The sequence below is a fragment of the Mytilus edulis genome, chromosome 7, assembly GCF_963676685.1.
Source record: "Mytilus edulis chromosome 7, xbMytEdul2.2, whole genome shotgun sequence".
Lineage (NCBI taxonomy): Eukaryota > Metazoa > Mollusca > Bivalvia > Mytilida > Mytilidae > Mytilus > Mytilus edulis.
In genome coordinates, this window is record NC_092350.1 from 21869208 (window position 1) to 21884067 (window position 14860).

The 14860-nt window shown below is 31.6% G+C and overlaps 1 protein-coding gene across 1 annotated transcript in view; it reads right to left on the bottom strand.

Moving 5' to 3' along the window:
- Nucleotides 1–14860, bottom strand: part of LOC139483017 (uncharacterized) — a 54948-nt gene that overhangs the window by 11046 nt on the left and 29042 nt on the right. The window contains exons 12-19 of the mRNA XM_071267047.1: nucleotides 13591–13709; nucleotides 5434–5650; nucleotides 4782–4861; nucleotides 4229–4402; nucleotides 3109–3249; nucleotides 2391–2504; nucleotides 1655–1912; nucleotides 1060–1183 (exon numbers count right to left, since the gene is read on the bottom strand). Coding sequence (XP_071123148.1) covers nucleotides 1060–1183; nucleotides 1655–1912; nucleotides 2391–2504; nucleotides 3109–3249; nucleotides 4229–4402; nucleotides 4782–4861; nucleotides 5434–5650; nucleotides 13591–13709 — 1227 coding nt within the window. The remainder of the gene's footprint in view (nucleotides 1–1059; nucleotides 1184–1654; nucleotides 1913–2390; nucleotides 2505–3108; nucleotides 3250–4228; nucleotides 4403–4781; nucleotides 4862–5433; nucleotides 5651–13590; nucleotides 13710–14860) is intronic.

Here is a 14860-nt window from a genome sequence, read left to right on the forward strand (position 1 = left end):
GCGATTGCAAGCGTTTAATGAACAAGAGTGCACACACTGAAATGTCTCGCCTTCTTTACTTATCATTGATATTATGCTGAAATTCCTAAATATAAAGCTTTATTACAACTGTCACATAAAGTTAACATTAACCAAGAAAACTAAACATTAACCAATGAACCATGAAAATGAGGTCAAGGTCAGATGAACCATGCCAGGCAGGTATGTACAGCTAACAATTATTCCATACAACAAATATAGTTAACCTATTGCTTATGGTTTAAGAAAAACAGACCAAAACACAGAAACTTAACACTGAGCAATGAACTGTGAAAATGAGGTCAAGGTCAAATAAAACATGCGCGACTGACATATAGATTATAAAATATTCTCATACACCAAATATAGTTGACCTATTGCATGTGGTACTAGAAAAAAAGACCAAAACTCAAAAACTTACACCTTACAATCATTCCATACACTAAATATAGAAGACGTTTTGCATACATTATAAGAAAAACAGACCAAAACGCAAAAACTTAACTATAACCACTGAACCATGAAAATGAGGTCAGATGACAACTGCCAGTTGGACATGTACACCTTACAGTCCTTCCATATACCGAATATACTGGACCTATTTCTTATAATATCTGAGATATGGACTTGACCACCAAAACTTAACCTTGTTCACTGATCCATGAAATGAGGTCGAGGTCAAGTGAAAACTGTCTGATGGGCATCAGGACCTTGCAAGGTACGCACAAACCAAATATAGTTATCTTATTACTGATAATAAGGGAGAATTTAACATCACAAAATTTTTTTTTCAATTAGTCACTGAACCATGTAAATGAGGTCAAGGACATTGGACATGTGACTGGCGTAAACTTCGTAGCATGAGGCATCCATATACAAAGTATGAAGCATCCAGGTCTTCCACCTTCTAAAATATAAAACTTTTAAGATGTTAGCTAATACCGCCGCCACCGCCGCCGCGGTAGCATCACTATCCCTATGTCGAGCTTTCTGCGACAAAAGTCGCAGACTCGACAAAAACTTTCGTTTGAAATCACATACTTGTCATCATGTCCCATGCCATTCCATATCGAGAAATCCATTGGACATGTCTGAAAATCTACTGGTTGATCCCGATGCATACCAGGGCATGTCAATGTCTTAACTGAAGGGGTCACGGTGCCAGCTGAAGAAAAAATATATGTCGTTGTACTTTGTATGAGGTAGGTGAAAATGAAGATATCAAAAACTGTTGTTTCGATTTATTTTACATTCTTCGTGTCATGCGTTTTGGATAAAAAAAAATAGTTTAGTGTTATTTTCTTTGTTTTGTGGTGTACATAGAACCTATTTGTCCATTACCGGTCCTTGTCGTCTTTTGTGGATATTTGTCTGATTAGAAATTCTTTTTTTTCTGAATCGGTCTGACCGCTGATAGAAAGTTAAGTAAAACATATTTTTACTACATTTTTTAAAGCCTGAATCAAAGATATCGTCTTCATATTTTAAAAGAATATATATTTTAATAACTGAATGATTAAAAGTAAACAGTTAAATAAATTACGATTTTGTCTCAAATGAATTCAACTTATACAAATTCTACATTCGTGATAATTTTCTATACCAGATTTATAACGAAAAATCTCAAACTACAAACCTGAGTAATAACTCATAGTGGTGCGCTGTTCTATGACACCAACTCGGAAACCAGTTATATAACTATCAGGATCACGATTGTCGGCCGGTTGAATGTACTTGGCGACCATGCTTGTTTTCATCTTTGTATAACCCAGGAAGTTAGTCCAAATTATTGGATGACTTTGTTGGACGTAGTTTGGTTCGTTCTCTACTATGTTAATTCCTTGATCGTCAGTGAATTTACAGTGGTTATATTCAATGGCAGGAGTATCTTGAACTAAAATAAATATATTGTATTGTCAAAAAAATTTGACGACTTATTTATAATGTTTGTAATTGAAATCCGATGCTGTAAAATGAAAACTTACATAAAGAAAATCCCGTTTTGTTTATATAGATTAGACACAGTTGGTTTTCCCGTTTGAATCGTTTTACACTAGTCATTTTTGGGGCCCTTTAAAGCTTGCTGTTCGGTATCAGCCAACGCTCAGAGGTGAAGACCGTACTTTATTTGACCTATAGTGGTTTACTTTTATAAATTATGACTTGGATGGAGAGTTGTCTCATTGGCACTCAAACCACTATAAACATTTGTTTAAAGTGAACATTAGATTATAAGATTTAGCTTAAATTTCATAAATTTCATGAACATTAATATTCTTTAAAATAATGCTTAAATAATAATAAACGAAGGAATCTGTTTAACGAGTATTGCAAATCAAAATTTTACGAAACAGGATAGAATTTTATTTTACTATTTTCACAATGTGTTCCTCCAAAGTTCGCGGCACATTGACAGTTAGCTGCTAGTTCATTTGAACATGTTCCAGGGTAACACCTTGTACTGTCGGATCTCCATGAACAAGCCTCTACAATGAAAACAAATTTAATGACCTGTAATGAACAAATATATTTAACTAATAAAAGACTTCCAAAAACTTTTTTTTAATACCGGTATCTTGATAGCTACAAACTAGTAATATGTGCATGTGTGCATCTTTAACAAGAAGTATGACAGAAAATTGAATCCCTTAAAATAAAATTGATTTGATATGATATGTTTGAATTTAAACTTGTTTTTCATCATTACTTTCACTAGTAGTGCTCTGATTTTGGTTTTGTTCTTGTTTCTGAGCTTTAGCTGAGTATATACCGCTTGAAGGTTGGCCAAAAGAGCGTTTTATCTTCAATAAATTATGTGTCTGTCATTTACAATCACTTTTAAGTCACGAGTATTTGAGGTAGCAATTTGTACATGACCGTCGTTCATTCCGACTCTCTTTTAAAAGTGAAATTAAACTATTACATGTTTATGTGTCTGAGTAGATTGCAGTCAGGCGTGTCCTTTTTTTCTATTTATAAGTTGATTAAATATAAAATGCAACATTAAAGTTCTTTATTAGAGGTATCACAAAAAACTTTTTTTTAATTGACTTACACGCTTATACTTTAGTAAAAGATAAAGAAACTTACTCTGACATTTTGTTGTATCCAAATGACTCGTATACGCTCTCCAGTAAGGGGAATACTTAACCTCTCCGTCACACCACGCACATACTTGGTTACTACCAGAGGTACAACGTCGGTGGTTGCAGTTGGCAATAGGTCCACACACTGTAATGATAGGATATTTTGCACTAAATGAGTTAATTAATGTTTTTTGTCCTGGTACCCGGTCGTTATTTGACAATGCCGTTTATATTTGTATATGCAAAAGGCATACTGAATATTCTATTGAGGTAACCAACCTATTATCGTCCTTCTTGTTAGCTAGTTATTTTCTTAATTTGGCATAATTCTGTTCAATCCACCATTTTCTACATTTGAACATGTCTATACCAAGTCAGGAATATGACAGTTGTTGTCCATTCGTTTGATGTGTTTTATCATTTGATTTTGCCATTTGATTAGGGACTTTCTGTTTTGAATTTTCCTCGGAGTTCAGTATTTTTTTAGATTTTACTCTTTTCTTCTGTATCGAAATTAGAATCTTGACTTTCTTTGTCAGCGATTAATATATCAAAACTAATCATCGTTAACACATTAATACGTATGAACGAATGCAAATTTAGTTACAAATGTTTGATTCTGTGAAATTGGTTTGGAAGATACCAAAGAGGAAACACATGTACCATAAATCAAACAGACTGACAACTCCATAACCAAAAGAGAAAGGATACACAAAAAAACCAATTGCCCTCACGGCACAGATAAAGGATACACAGAAAAACAATTGCCCTCACGGCACAGAAAACTAAAGACTAATCAACATGAAACTTGACAAATTGCGATCGGATCTGAGATGCTCGTGAAGGAAAGTTCATACTTACCATCAAAATCTTCCGTAAGCTTCTTTGTATTAACGTAATACGGAAAAGGTGACTTTTTTTGCCTAAATGTTACTTTTAAAGTCAGCAATACCTTAATTTTTCATTATGGCATTCCCTGTACTGAAATTCTGTATGCAAAAGTTTGTTTAACTAAAATTCAAACATATTTTAATTTTAATCTATTCCATTCCTAAATAATTAATGTTTATAAACGCTACACGAATCCTAAGAAATGATAAAACTGAAATATTTATATCACTTACTCTCACAATACGGTCCATTAGAATAAAACCCATCATTGCAGTTAGTACATGTATCTGGAGAGCTACATGTCCCTCCACTGGAACGTACTATTCCTTTATCTTTTGTTTTTTGGTAATCATTTGGGTAGTATTTATTACAAGCACCAGTGAATACCGTCTTTCCATCGCAAATGGCTATAAAATATAAAATATATATCATGTGTATTTTAATATGTTTTTCGTAGTCATAATCCCTCCATGGTCTCACAAATCCTGCTTAACGGATGAAGAAATAATGACAGCTTTTTGTTGTACCCTTTTTATGAAAAGAAAAGTGTTTTTTTTTCAAAAATGTAACTTCAATTATACCTAGAAACTGTCATTTTAGTTTTTAAAAAAACCATATTTGATTGAAATTGCTATTTAACAAATATTTTCAAATATTGTAGTTTTACCATACAAACAAGTTCATTTTTCAATACAAATTTATTGTTTTTAGACACTTTATATTTATTTATTGAATACGAAAACATATATATTTTTCTTAGAAATAAGTGAAACTTTCATAACAGACCATAGTCGCATCCAGGGAAAAGGAATTCCAAAATGGACCACCATCCAGCAGCACAGCCCAAAGTATAAGCCCGAACATTTCTGGAAAATAAATTTAGAAATTATTTAATATTTCAATCATATATAATGATTGAATTTGGTATGATATATATGTTTGTATGTTTGTGTATAACCAATGTGTATTGTCTTGGTATCAATCCTGTAATTTTGGATTTCAAACCAATAAAAATTACTTACTTACTTACTTATATAATCATGCCAAATCCAACATTAATATATTGAATACTAAATCCTTTGTATTGACTGAATTAACGATGTAAAATGTCCAGTGGAAACTATTTCGTACATATTGATGATGAAATGGGTAGTTTGTACAAATTGATCTAACAAAGATTAAGGACATGTAATTTATTCTGCTTTAAAAAGAAGGGTTTGTTACGCACGGATGTGGCTTCGAGTTTATATGTACACCAACCCAAGTTTTAAATATTACAAGAAATTATGTAACCTATATTATCTACACAGTGTACAATAGAGAGAGCTTACATAGGCTATGCCTGTTGCCCATATCCAATTCAATTTATTTGAATAAAATATTGTTTAAACTAAAACTACAGTGTACACTGACCCAAGCTCCAAAAGCTGCAAGATACAGAACAACCTTATCCATACCATGTACCTCGACCCCAGTTCCAAAAGCTACAAGATACAGAATAACCTCATCCATACCGTGTACATCGACCACAACTCCAAAAGCTACAAGATACAGAATAACCTCATCCATACCGTGTACATCGATCACAGCTCCAAAAGCTACAAGATACAGAATAACCTCATCCATACCGTGTACATCGATCACAACTCCAAAAGCTACAAGATATAGTACAACCTCATATATACCATGTACACGGACCCCAGCTACAAAATATATCGTACAACCTTATCGTGTATACTATGTACACCGATCCCAGTTCCAAAAGCTACATAATACCGTACAACCTTACTCGCATTCTATACACCAATCCCATCTCAAAAACCTACAATAAATCGTATAAGCTACACATATACCGTGTACACTGACCCATGATCTAAAAGTGCAAGATATCGTATAACCTAACCTATACAGTGTACACCGATCCCAGCTCCAGAAGCTACAAGATATCGTATAACCTTACCCGTGACGTGAACACCAACCTCAGCTACAAGTCGAACCCAGTTCCAAAAGCTACAATATACCGTATAACCTTACCCGTGACGTGTACACCAACCTCAGCTACAAGTCGAACCCAGTTCCAAAAGCTACAATATACCGTATAACCTCAACCGTACCGTGTACACTGACCCCAGCTCCAAAAGCTACAATATATAGTTTAACCTTACCTATATCTCGTACATCGACCCCAGCTCCAAAAGCTACAGGATACCGTATACTTGTCGTTGTAATAATAATAATTCTTAATCACATGATTCCTAAAAAAAAATAAGAAAAATCATAATGGCCATTACTTTGTTTCTTTAATTTTTTTTACATACCCACATCACCATAACAAATAGGAACATTGTAGTTTGGTGCTTGTATTCAAACATTCAAGTCAGTGATAGCTGATATTGATTTTTCTCTCTTTGTTTATGTTGAATCATACAAATCATGTACTGATTTTTTTATTTACCCGCACAGGCATAAAATGCAGTAGATAAAATTCTATCGTTATTTCTAATCACCTGTTTCAAAAAGTCTTATTCTTCAAATGCTGATTTACTTTAAATATATCTAAGTCCATTTGCCTTTTTGTTTAATTTAGATGTGTACCTACCAATGGCGCCGGAATACACGCGTCTTTCAAAGAATCAACTTGCAAACAGTCAACAATCGATTCCAAAAGCATAATATTTCGTAGCAGTGTTGGCGCCCTTATATAACGTGAATGAGTCTGTTGGAGCGACAAATCAACGGAATGGTCGGAAACAAGCACATAATTTTATTAGAGTTAATTTCCTACTGCTTGTAGAATAAAACTTTGGTTGGGTTGTTTACTTTGTTTGTTTGATTGTTTGCTCAAGCTTTGTAAAAAAGATTGTCACGTTGAAACAGTTTAAATAGACATCATTTAACCTGTATGTATTATATTTAAATTTGATTTTACATTATTCCAAATGAAATGTACAATATACAAACAAAGCAAGCAAGCTAACCAAAGTTTAGCTCTACATGCATTAGGAAATTATATTATTAACTATAAACGATAATTTCAGTTGTTTGCTGCAGAAACAGGATGACATAATAAAGACGCAGTCAGCAGAAATTATGGTAGTGTGAAGGCACCGAAATGAATGTTTATCTCGCTAATGGGCCCAGAAAGTTGATAGCTCCGATGAATGTAGTGTCATGGTGTAGGCGGAGATCTCAATTGCCACAAAATAAAACTCGTAAAAGGACGAAATTCTCCAAGCCCAACCCATGCTTGTAATTGACCGATAGGGTGAGTTATTCCAACAAAACAGCTATAAACTGCATTAAGCGCGTTTAAAATTTGATTACTTAGAGCCAATAAAAATCCATTTGCTACCATGGCTTATGAAACTAACTGGATAAACGTGTGCGCCATAGTCATCCTGCGTTTCAGAACATCGATCATAATTTTATTTCCAATTTGTTACGACCACTACTACTAGTACCACGAAAGAATGCAAGACAAATTAACGTGTCTGTGCTGGGGAGCTGCAGAGTAATGTTGGTTGCACATGGAGGTCATACACAATACTAACTATATCTTGACCAGATTATGTTAAAAAGTAAAAAAATAACAAAAAGTGAACAAGAAGGAAAATTGGCCGAACGTGCTACGATATTGGCCATTAAAGCGAAAAATAGCATCAATGTATCTTTACCACAACAAATAACCCGGCTATCATTTTTTTTTCTTTATAAAATAGTCTTATTTTTCTGTTTGCCAATAAATGCTTTATTAAATGAATTTGTTGAGTAGTTTAATCAAATATTCTCCGAACCATAGAAAAATCAACACTAGTATGCAAAAGTTCTGTAAATAGAGTTTTAGGTTATTTTTATAAATATATTAACCGCGGGTTACAGTAATTTCAGGAAATAACACTCGAATAAGAATAAAATAACCAAAACATAACATTTTTATTTGAAAGTTTTCTTGAATTATGTTCATTTGAAATGTATTTAGTAAGAAAACTATCCTCAATTTGTAGATTATTAAAGTGTGTATGAAAATTAGTATTTAAAACAGTGTAAACGAATTATCGGAATTGATAAAAGTACTAATTTCGCAAAATAGTCGTTATAAAAAATAACCCATGTATTGCTGTGGGGAATAACTTCGGGGTTTAAACTTAAAATTGCGAAATTAAAAAAAGGCATACAAATCCTTAATCCCCATTCTCTACCAAACCCTTCGTAGTTGCAGTACTTAATTTGCAATAGTTTTAGACTTTTGGTCTCCTAATTTCATACATAAAGTCCTCTAAAGATACTCCGAAGCGCATAAATTCAGTAAAAAAAATATTTTGCTCTAATTTCTGAGTAATTGCTAATTTAAACCCTTGACATAAATTTCGATAAAAACTGACAAAGTTACGAAGGTGTCAGACTGCCAACAAGACGGACGCGTGTTATTATTTTAATTTCCGCTCCATGTTCATGGTTTTGCAACCTTGCAACGGTAATAAAAGGAAATAAACTTTTAATTTTCAGAACATTTTCAAAATCAATGTTATTATGTTCGTTATCAGTAGCATTGACCTTTTATTTGTGTTTTTCTTGCTTTCTTTTTCTATTCTTTGTCCACTTGTCAGATTTTGTAGAAAAAAAGTTAAAAACAGCAATACTTTTATAAAAATATCATAATTTTGACAAATGAAAACGTTAGTGTATTAGATTCTGAATAAAAGATTGAAAAATAATGCACAGGGAGTCTAAAATTCAAAATTTGAATACCTAAATGCTTGATACTTTTGTAATCACATGATGTTAGAGATAACGTACCCATTTACTGTCAATCCATTTGAAAACCGAACATAACAAATGCTCAAAATCCAAAATACAAAATACATGGTCTATGGCAATTCCTATCTCATACTCGCTATGTTAGAAAAAAAAATGCGTACTGTATGGTTGCTTTCAAATGCAAGTATATTCTTCACGAAAAAAATTATAACATATAATTTTCACCAATGCGTAAATTATATTTGTCAATAATTAACCATGCTTATATTACTTCACACCCCTTTTACAGACGATTGTGACGTTTTGAATATCAAAAGAGCATTTAAAACCCTCAAATGAATATTTAAGTTTCTAATAAATATGAATTTGTTGCTAAAAGCTTTTGTTTTCAATAGTGTTCAACAAATTGATTTTAAAGGTTAAGTGAATCCAAAGAATTGTTAGGAGTTCATTGAAAACAATGACCACTTTATAAAAGATTGGAGGAGTTGAAGAAAAGTATAATGAATGGCTTTATAACAATGTCACTGTTAAAAAGAGTTTGAAAGTTCCGAGGTCTAATTTCATACTGAAACTGGAACGATTTGTTTTTCTTTTTTGTAAATATTTTGTGTTTCTAATACACAAAAGGCAGAATGAAAACTTGCTTTTACTTTCAAGGCAGTGTACTGTCTAGGTATAGATACAGATACAGATATTTTATCAAATAGCAAAGTTGTCCCTTGAAGCGCAGATTATAAATTGGATAAGAATCTGTAATGCAGTGGTTGTCGTTCTGTGCTTAGTGTTAAAGGCCTTTCATAGCTTTCAACACAGAGTAGGTTTTTGTTCATTGGTGAAAACAGAATGGTGACATTTTATTGGTCATTGCTTTGATATTCATACTTATATTAAAAACCTCCTTTGCTAACTGAAATAATTTTCCGTTGATCTTCCGTTCAAAAGATATTGTATTATTTGAAGTACTAAGGTTTTTATACCAGAGCTAATCAATATATGAATTTTGGGTTTTCAATGGTCTTCAAATGCGTATTTGATTTGACATAATCCAGTAGTCAGCACCCTTGATCTGACCTGGATTATTTTTGCCACAGTCATTTACTGTAAGATTCATACAAGATTGAAAAACACAAGTTTGAATAGTTTATTTGATATACCTTATGTACAACTGTTGTTTTTTTTTTCAATATCGTTGACCTTGCTTTTGTATTTGTTTGTAATATGAACATTGAGAAATGTGGTATTAATTCCAATAAGCGAAGTGTCCACGAGAGACCAAAAGGACGAGGACGTAAATAAATACAGATAGCTATAAGGCCTTTAATATTTAACAATGAGCAAAAACCATACTGCATAGTAAGCTAAAAAATGCTCCAGCAAGTCAAAAGTTGTTTTAAAAATCGAAACCAACGGCCTAATTTTATGCTACTAACAATAAAGTATAAAATATATTACAGACAATAATTATTACCAACGACGACCACTAATTTACAGGTTCTAGACTTGGAACAGGCATAAAGATATTGTAAACGAATGTTTTCCCCTTTTCTCTAATGGTATGGTGAATAATAAGACTTATTATATGTTTTGGTTCATGTGACAATACTAGTGGTTTTGATTGACATTTTTTCAAAAAAGATAACTTCTCATATATATATATATGTTAAAGTTTTTCATCTATTTTTATTTACACTTCATTGTAAAAAGTAAATACTAGGAAATAACCAAATATATTTTGACTATTTAAATGCCGAAAAGAGGCGTTTTGGGGGTCGATATTCATTTAAATGAATTTACATTTTATATTTTAAGCAACAACAATAAATTTTAAGAAATGACATTAAGTAAACAATTAAATTGCATTGTAAATATAAAAGTTAATTACAGATTTCAGAATATTTAGTATAAATGTGTCTTTAAAATAGTTTAAAAGAAAGAAGTATTCTCATTCAAAAGTGGTTGATAGTATATTATCGAAATGGTATATTACCTCCCGGGAACATTCCTTCAAAACATTAACCCTTTCTCCATGAAGAAAATCTCAATACATTTTTGGAAAAAAAGGTCTTTTTAAAGATGACTAATGAAAAAAGATTAAGAACTTACAGAAAATTAAAAGAAAATATAAACTTGAAAAATATTTTTTATCAAATTTAGATTAGCTATTAAAGTTATTGAATATGGTGAGTATATAAACAGCTTTAGAAAATAAATTGTGCAACTTTTGTAATATGGTGAAGAAGAAGATTTTCATTAATTGCAATAATGGGTACACAACTCAATAACTGTAGAACGAAAATGATCAATGATGTTTTATTTTTTAAACAATTCCTAGTTTTATTCCAATGGTTATTTGGAAAACAAATTATGCTGTTTTCTCTTGGGGATAATATGAAATTTTGATAATCATTTTTAATGGCATAAGTGAGATGAATAATTACTGAAACAATATGAGCAATTGTAAAATTGAGAATGGAAATGTGGAATATGTCAAAGAGACAACAACCCAACCAAAGAGCAGATAACAGCCGAAGACCACCAATGGGTCTTTAATGCAGCGAGAAAATCCCGCACCCGGAAGTGGCCCTCAGCTGGCCCCTAGATAAAAATGTGTACTAGTTCAGTGTAAATGGACGTCATACTAAACTTCAAAAAATATAAATGAACAAAAATTAAACAACATTCAAGAAGAACAAAGGCCATGGAGAGGCTCCTGACTTGGGACAGGCGCAGAAATGTGGTGTTTTGTGAGATCTCAACCCTTCCCTATACCTCTAGTTAAGGTACAATAAAGAAACAAAAAGTAATACGCACATTGATATTCAGTTTTGGAGTCCGAGTTCAATGTCATAATAGGTACCAAATAAATATGGAAAATGACAATGATACATGACTTTACCAGTTATACTGACATGCCAGCTCAAGCCCTTATATAAACTGATTAAAAGATTATTGTCTTCATCATATGAAAATCAAGCACAATCCATTCCGTTAGGGATTTAATATCATACCATCAAAAAATATATGAGAAGAACATAACCCGTATCATGCAAACAACTGGTTTTAGAATAAATGCTCGAGGGTATAAAAATTTCAGAAAAAAATTAAACATTTGTTTTTCATTACAAATTTTATTTATTACCTTTTGTAGTTGTTACTTTATCATATGGTACAAAAAACATTCAAAACAATAAATTCGTGTTGGCCCCAGATGACTTTTAAAATGTAAACATCATTGAAAAAGTTCCAAATTATCTCCCTTTGGTGGAAAAATGCCATTTTTTGGCTTTAACATTAAAATATCTCTTTTAACTCATCGGTGACCTATATTTTTAATATAATTTTGATATATGCTGTACTTAAACTAAATTATTGTAAAATTTGAGCGATTTCTGTAATAAATTTCTTTTTTTATTTCGATATTACCTTTATTTCTCCTATTAGTTCAACAGAAAAAGCAACTTTTATGCTTCTTTCGAAGGCAGATTGTGAGCGCAAATGAGCCGTGACCCCATTTTTTTATTTCATTTTTCTAATAACTATAAAATAAAGAAATCCTATATAAATGATTTAGACCCGCGAACCCCCTTAAATATGTCTAATACAAAGACTTTATGTGTGAATCAATATTAATACCAAAATATTCCATTCTTGATGACCCGACAAGAGTATCGTAACTATATCCCTTCTAAATAAGTCTGTTTGAAGTGTTGGTTAGTTTTTGTATGAATTGTTGAATTTACATGTAGACCTTTTTTCCTTTTAAAAAAATAACCTTATATTTGAAAGAATATAATAGAGGTATCCTGCATAAATGTTTTCCAAATGTAATATTTTTCATTCTTCTTTGATGTCTAATATGTAAGTTGAAAGCAAGGGAAAAACGTAGAATATTTTTTTTTAAATATTATTTTTTTAAATTGTTTATTTATGTTACTCATTATTTTAGAAGCAATCGTTTTTTGGTTTTTTTCATACTAATAAGTATCTTATCTTGCCAAAGAAGAGGATTTAGCCTATAACTACAGTGTATATATATAAAGATTTACTAAGAAATAAGAAAAATAATGGAAATCGTATACATTTTTTTCATTGCGGTTTGATTAAAATATTAAAAAGAAAATTGTTTGTGAACCTCAAATTTGGACAACTCTTTCATTTTAAACTCAATGCTTGACCTGTTATTTAGTAATAATCGGTGCAAATATATCAACATTAATTGATTGACGACAAGCTAGTGTTTAGGAAATAATGTTACGTCTAAAAACTATTGACAAGCAAAAGAAAACATTTTTACTGCGTATTCAAACATTTAAATGTTTTATATTCAAAATGCTTCAAAAATATTTTCACGATTGTTTTTCTCTCCGAAGTTTCAATATTTAACCTAGCATTTATCGTTTTCTTGCGTATACTTAACAATAAGTGATTCTGCATACCCTCAATTTTCCTTTGTACTCAAAGGAGAGCAATCTGACAAATAAACATATTGGGCACAATCAAAGCGAATACTTCAAACGTTTTGCTTGTATAACAAAGGTCGATGCTTTTAATATTGGATTTGGGGTGTTAAATGTAATGCTTGAGTTGCATAGTTTGTTCAATGACACAGTCAGGAAATGAGGCCTGTTATAGACTCCTATAGGGTATTGGTTTTGCTGATTGTTAAAATCAGTACGTGGTTCTCTGCAGTTGCTTACATCCCTGTCATTGGTCTCTGGCTGGTAGTTGTCTCATTCCTATTAATATTATGAAACTGCCACTGGCAAAGTTGACCATAGACAAATTTGCGTTGCCTTTTGTTCCTTTTGATCAAGTAGATTCGTGTGTATCATACATTCTTCAATATCCGATTTTGGTTTTGAGCTTTCCTCAAATGTAATATCCTGAGAATCGCTTCTGACATCCAAACGTAGGACATTTTCATTTTTCTCCCATATCAATCCATATGAACACCTGAGAATATTAATGTACAACACCAGTCAACAGAGCAGAGGGCCGGAAATAATGAGGTGCAATACCCCACAACAGAGTTGAATACAGAAAAATAGTAATGTGCAATACCACACGTCAGAGCCGAGGACTGAAACTATTACATTGCAATACTACTTCAAAGACAAGAGCCGAAAATAGTGAAGTGCAATACCTCACAACAGAGTCGAATACCGAAACTGTTTTCAATATCTTTATACTAAGTCTTGAGTCTCATTACATAAATAATGCACATATATAAAAATTGCAAACCATTTACATCAAACTATAATTCATTTAATTAAAAGAAAAGAACAAATGGTGTAACAATGTCTTTGCTGCATGTTCGCCCTTTTATTGTATTGTTTAAAAGAAGATCCCTACGTTTTCGTAAAAAATGACAATTTGAATTGCATCCGTTAGTGTATTATTTATTTTTGTCTTATTCAACGATAATTTTTAAAAAATAAGATAGCATAAGAATTATAATAGTTATTATTGTCAAAAATTATATTTCATTAATCTGAAAACTGTTTTATCATTGTTTGATAACCTTGATTTTAAAGATTCAAAATGGGTACTTATCGACCATACAGATTTTTTCATTGTTGTATTTTTGCTTATTCATTTCATGAAATAGGTCTACTTTTCATACAAGTTTAAATATTATGAACTAATTAACGCCTTATTTCTTTAATAAATATATATTAACAAAAAGGAGCAACGGTTATGAGTCGATACATTTATAGGACTCCACTATCACAGCTGTTACTTAGGTCATGGAAGTATTATATAAGTCAATAATTCCATGCTTAGGTCAACTGTACGACTGTAATGGATTCTTTATATGACTGAATCAATATTTTGTTAACATACATTAAATATTTTATTAACATACATTACAAATTAGGATATTATGTTGATAAAACTATTTCAATATAATAGTTGAACGATTTAGCAACTTTTTGACATTTAATATGTTTTCATTAACAGCTATTAGACACTTTATTAATGCATTTCCTTGATATACAAATATTTCGTTTGTTAACTTCAATAGAAATTTTTAAAGGGCATTATTTTCTATTTCTCTCAACATTTTAGTCTATAAAATAGTCTAAAAGAGCAGTTGGTAACGT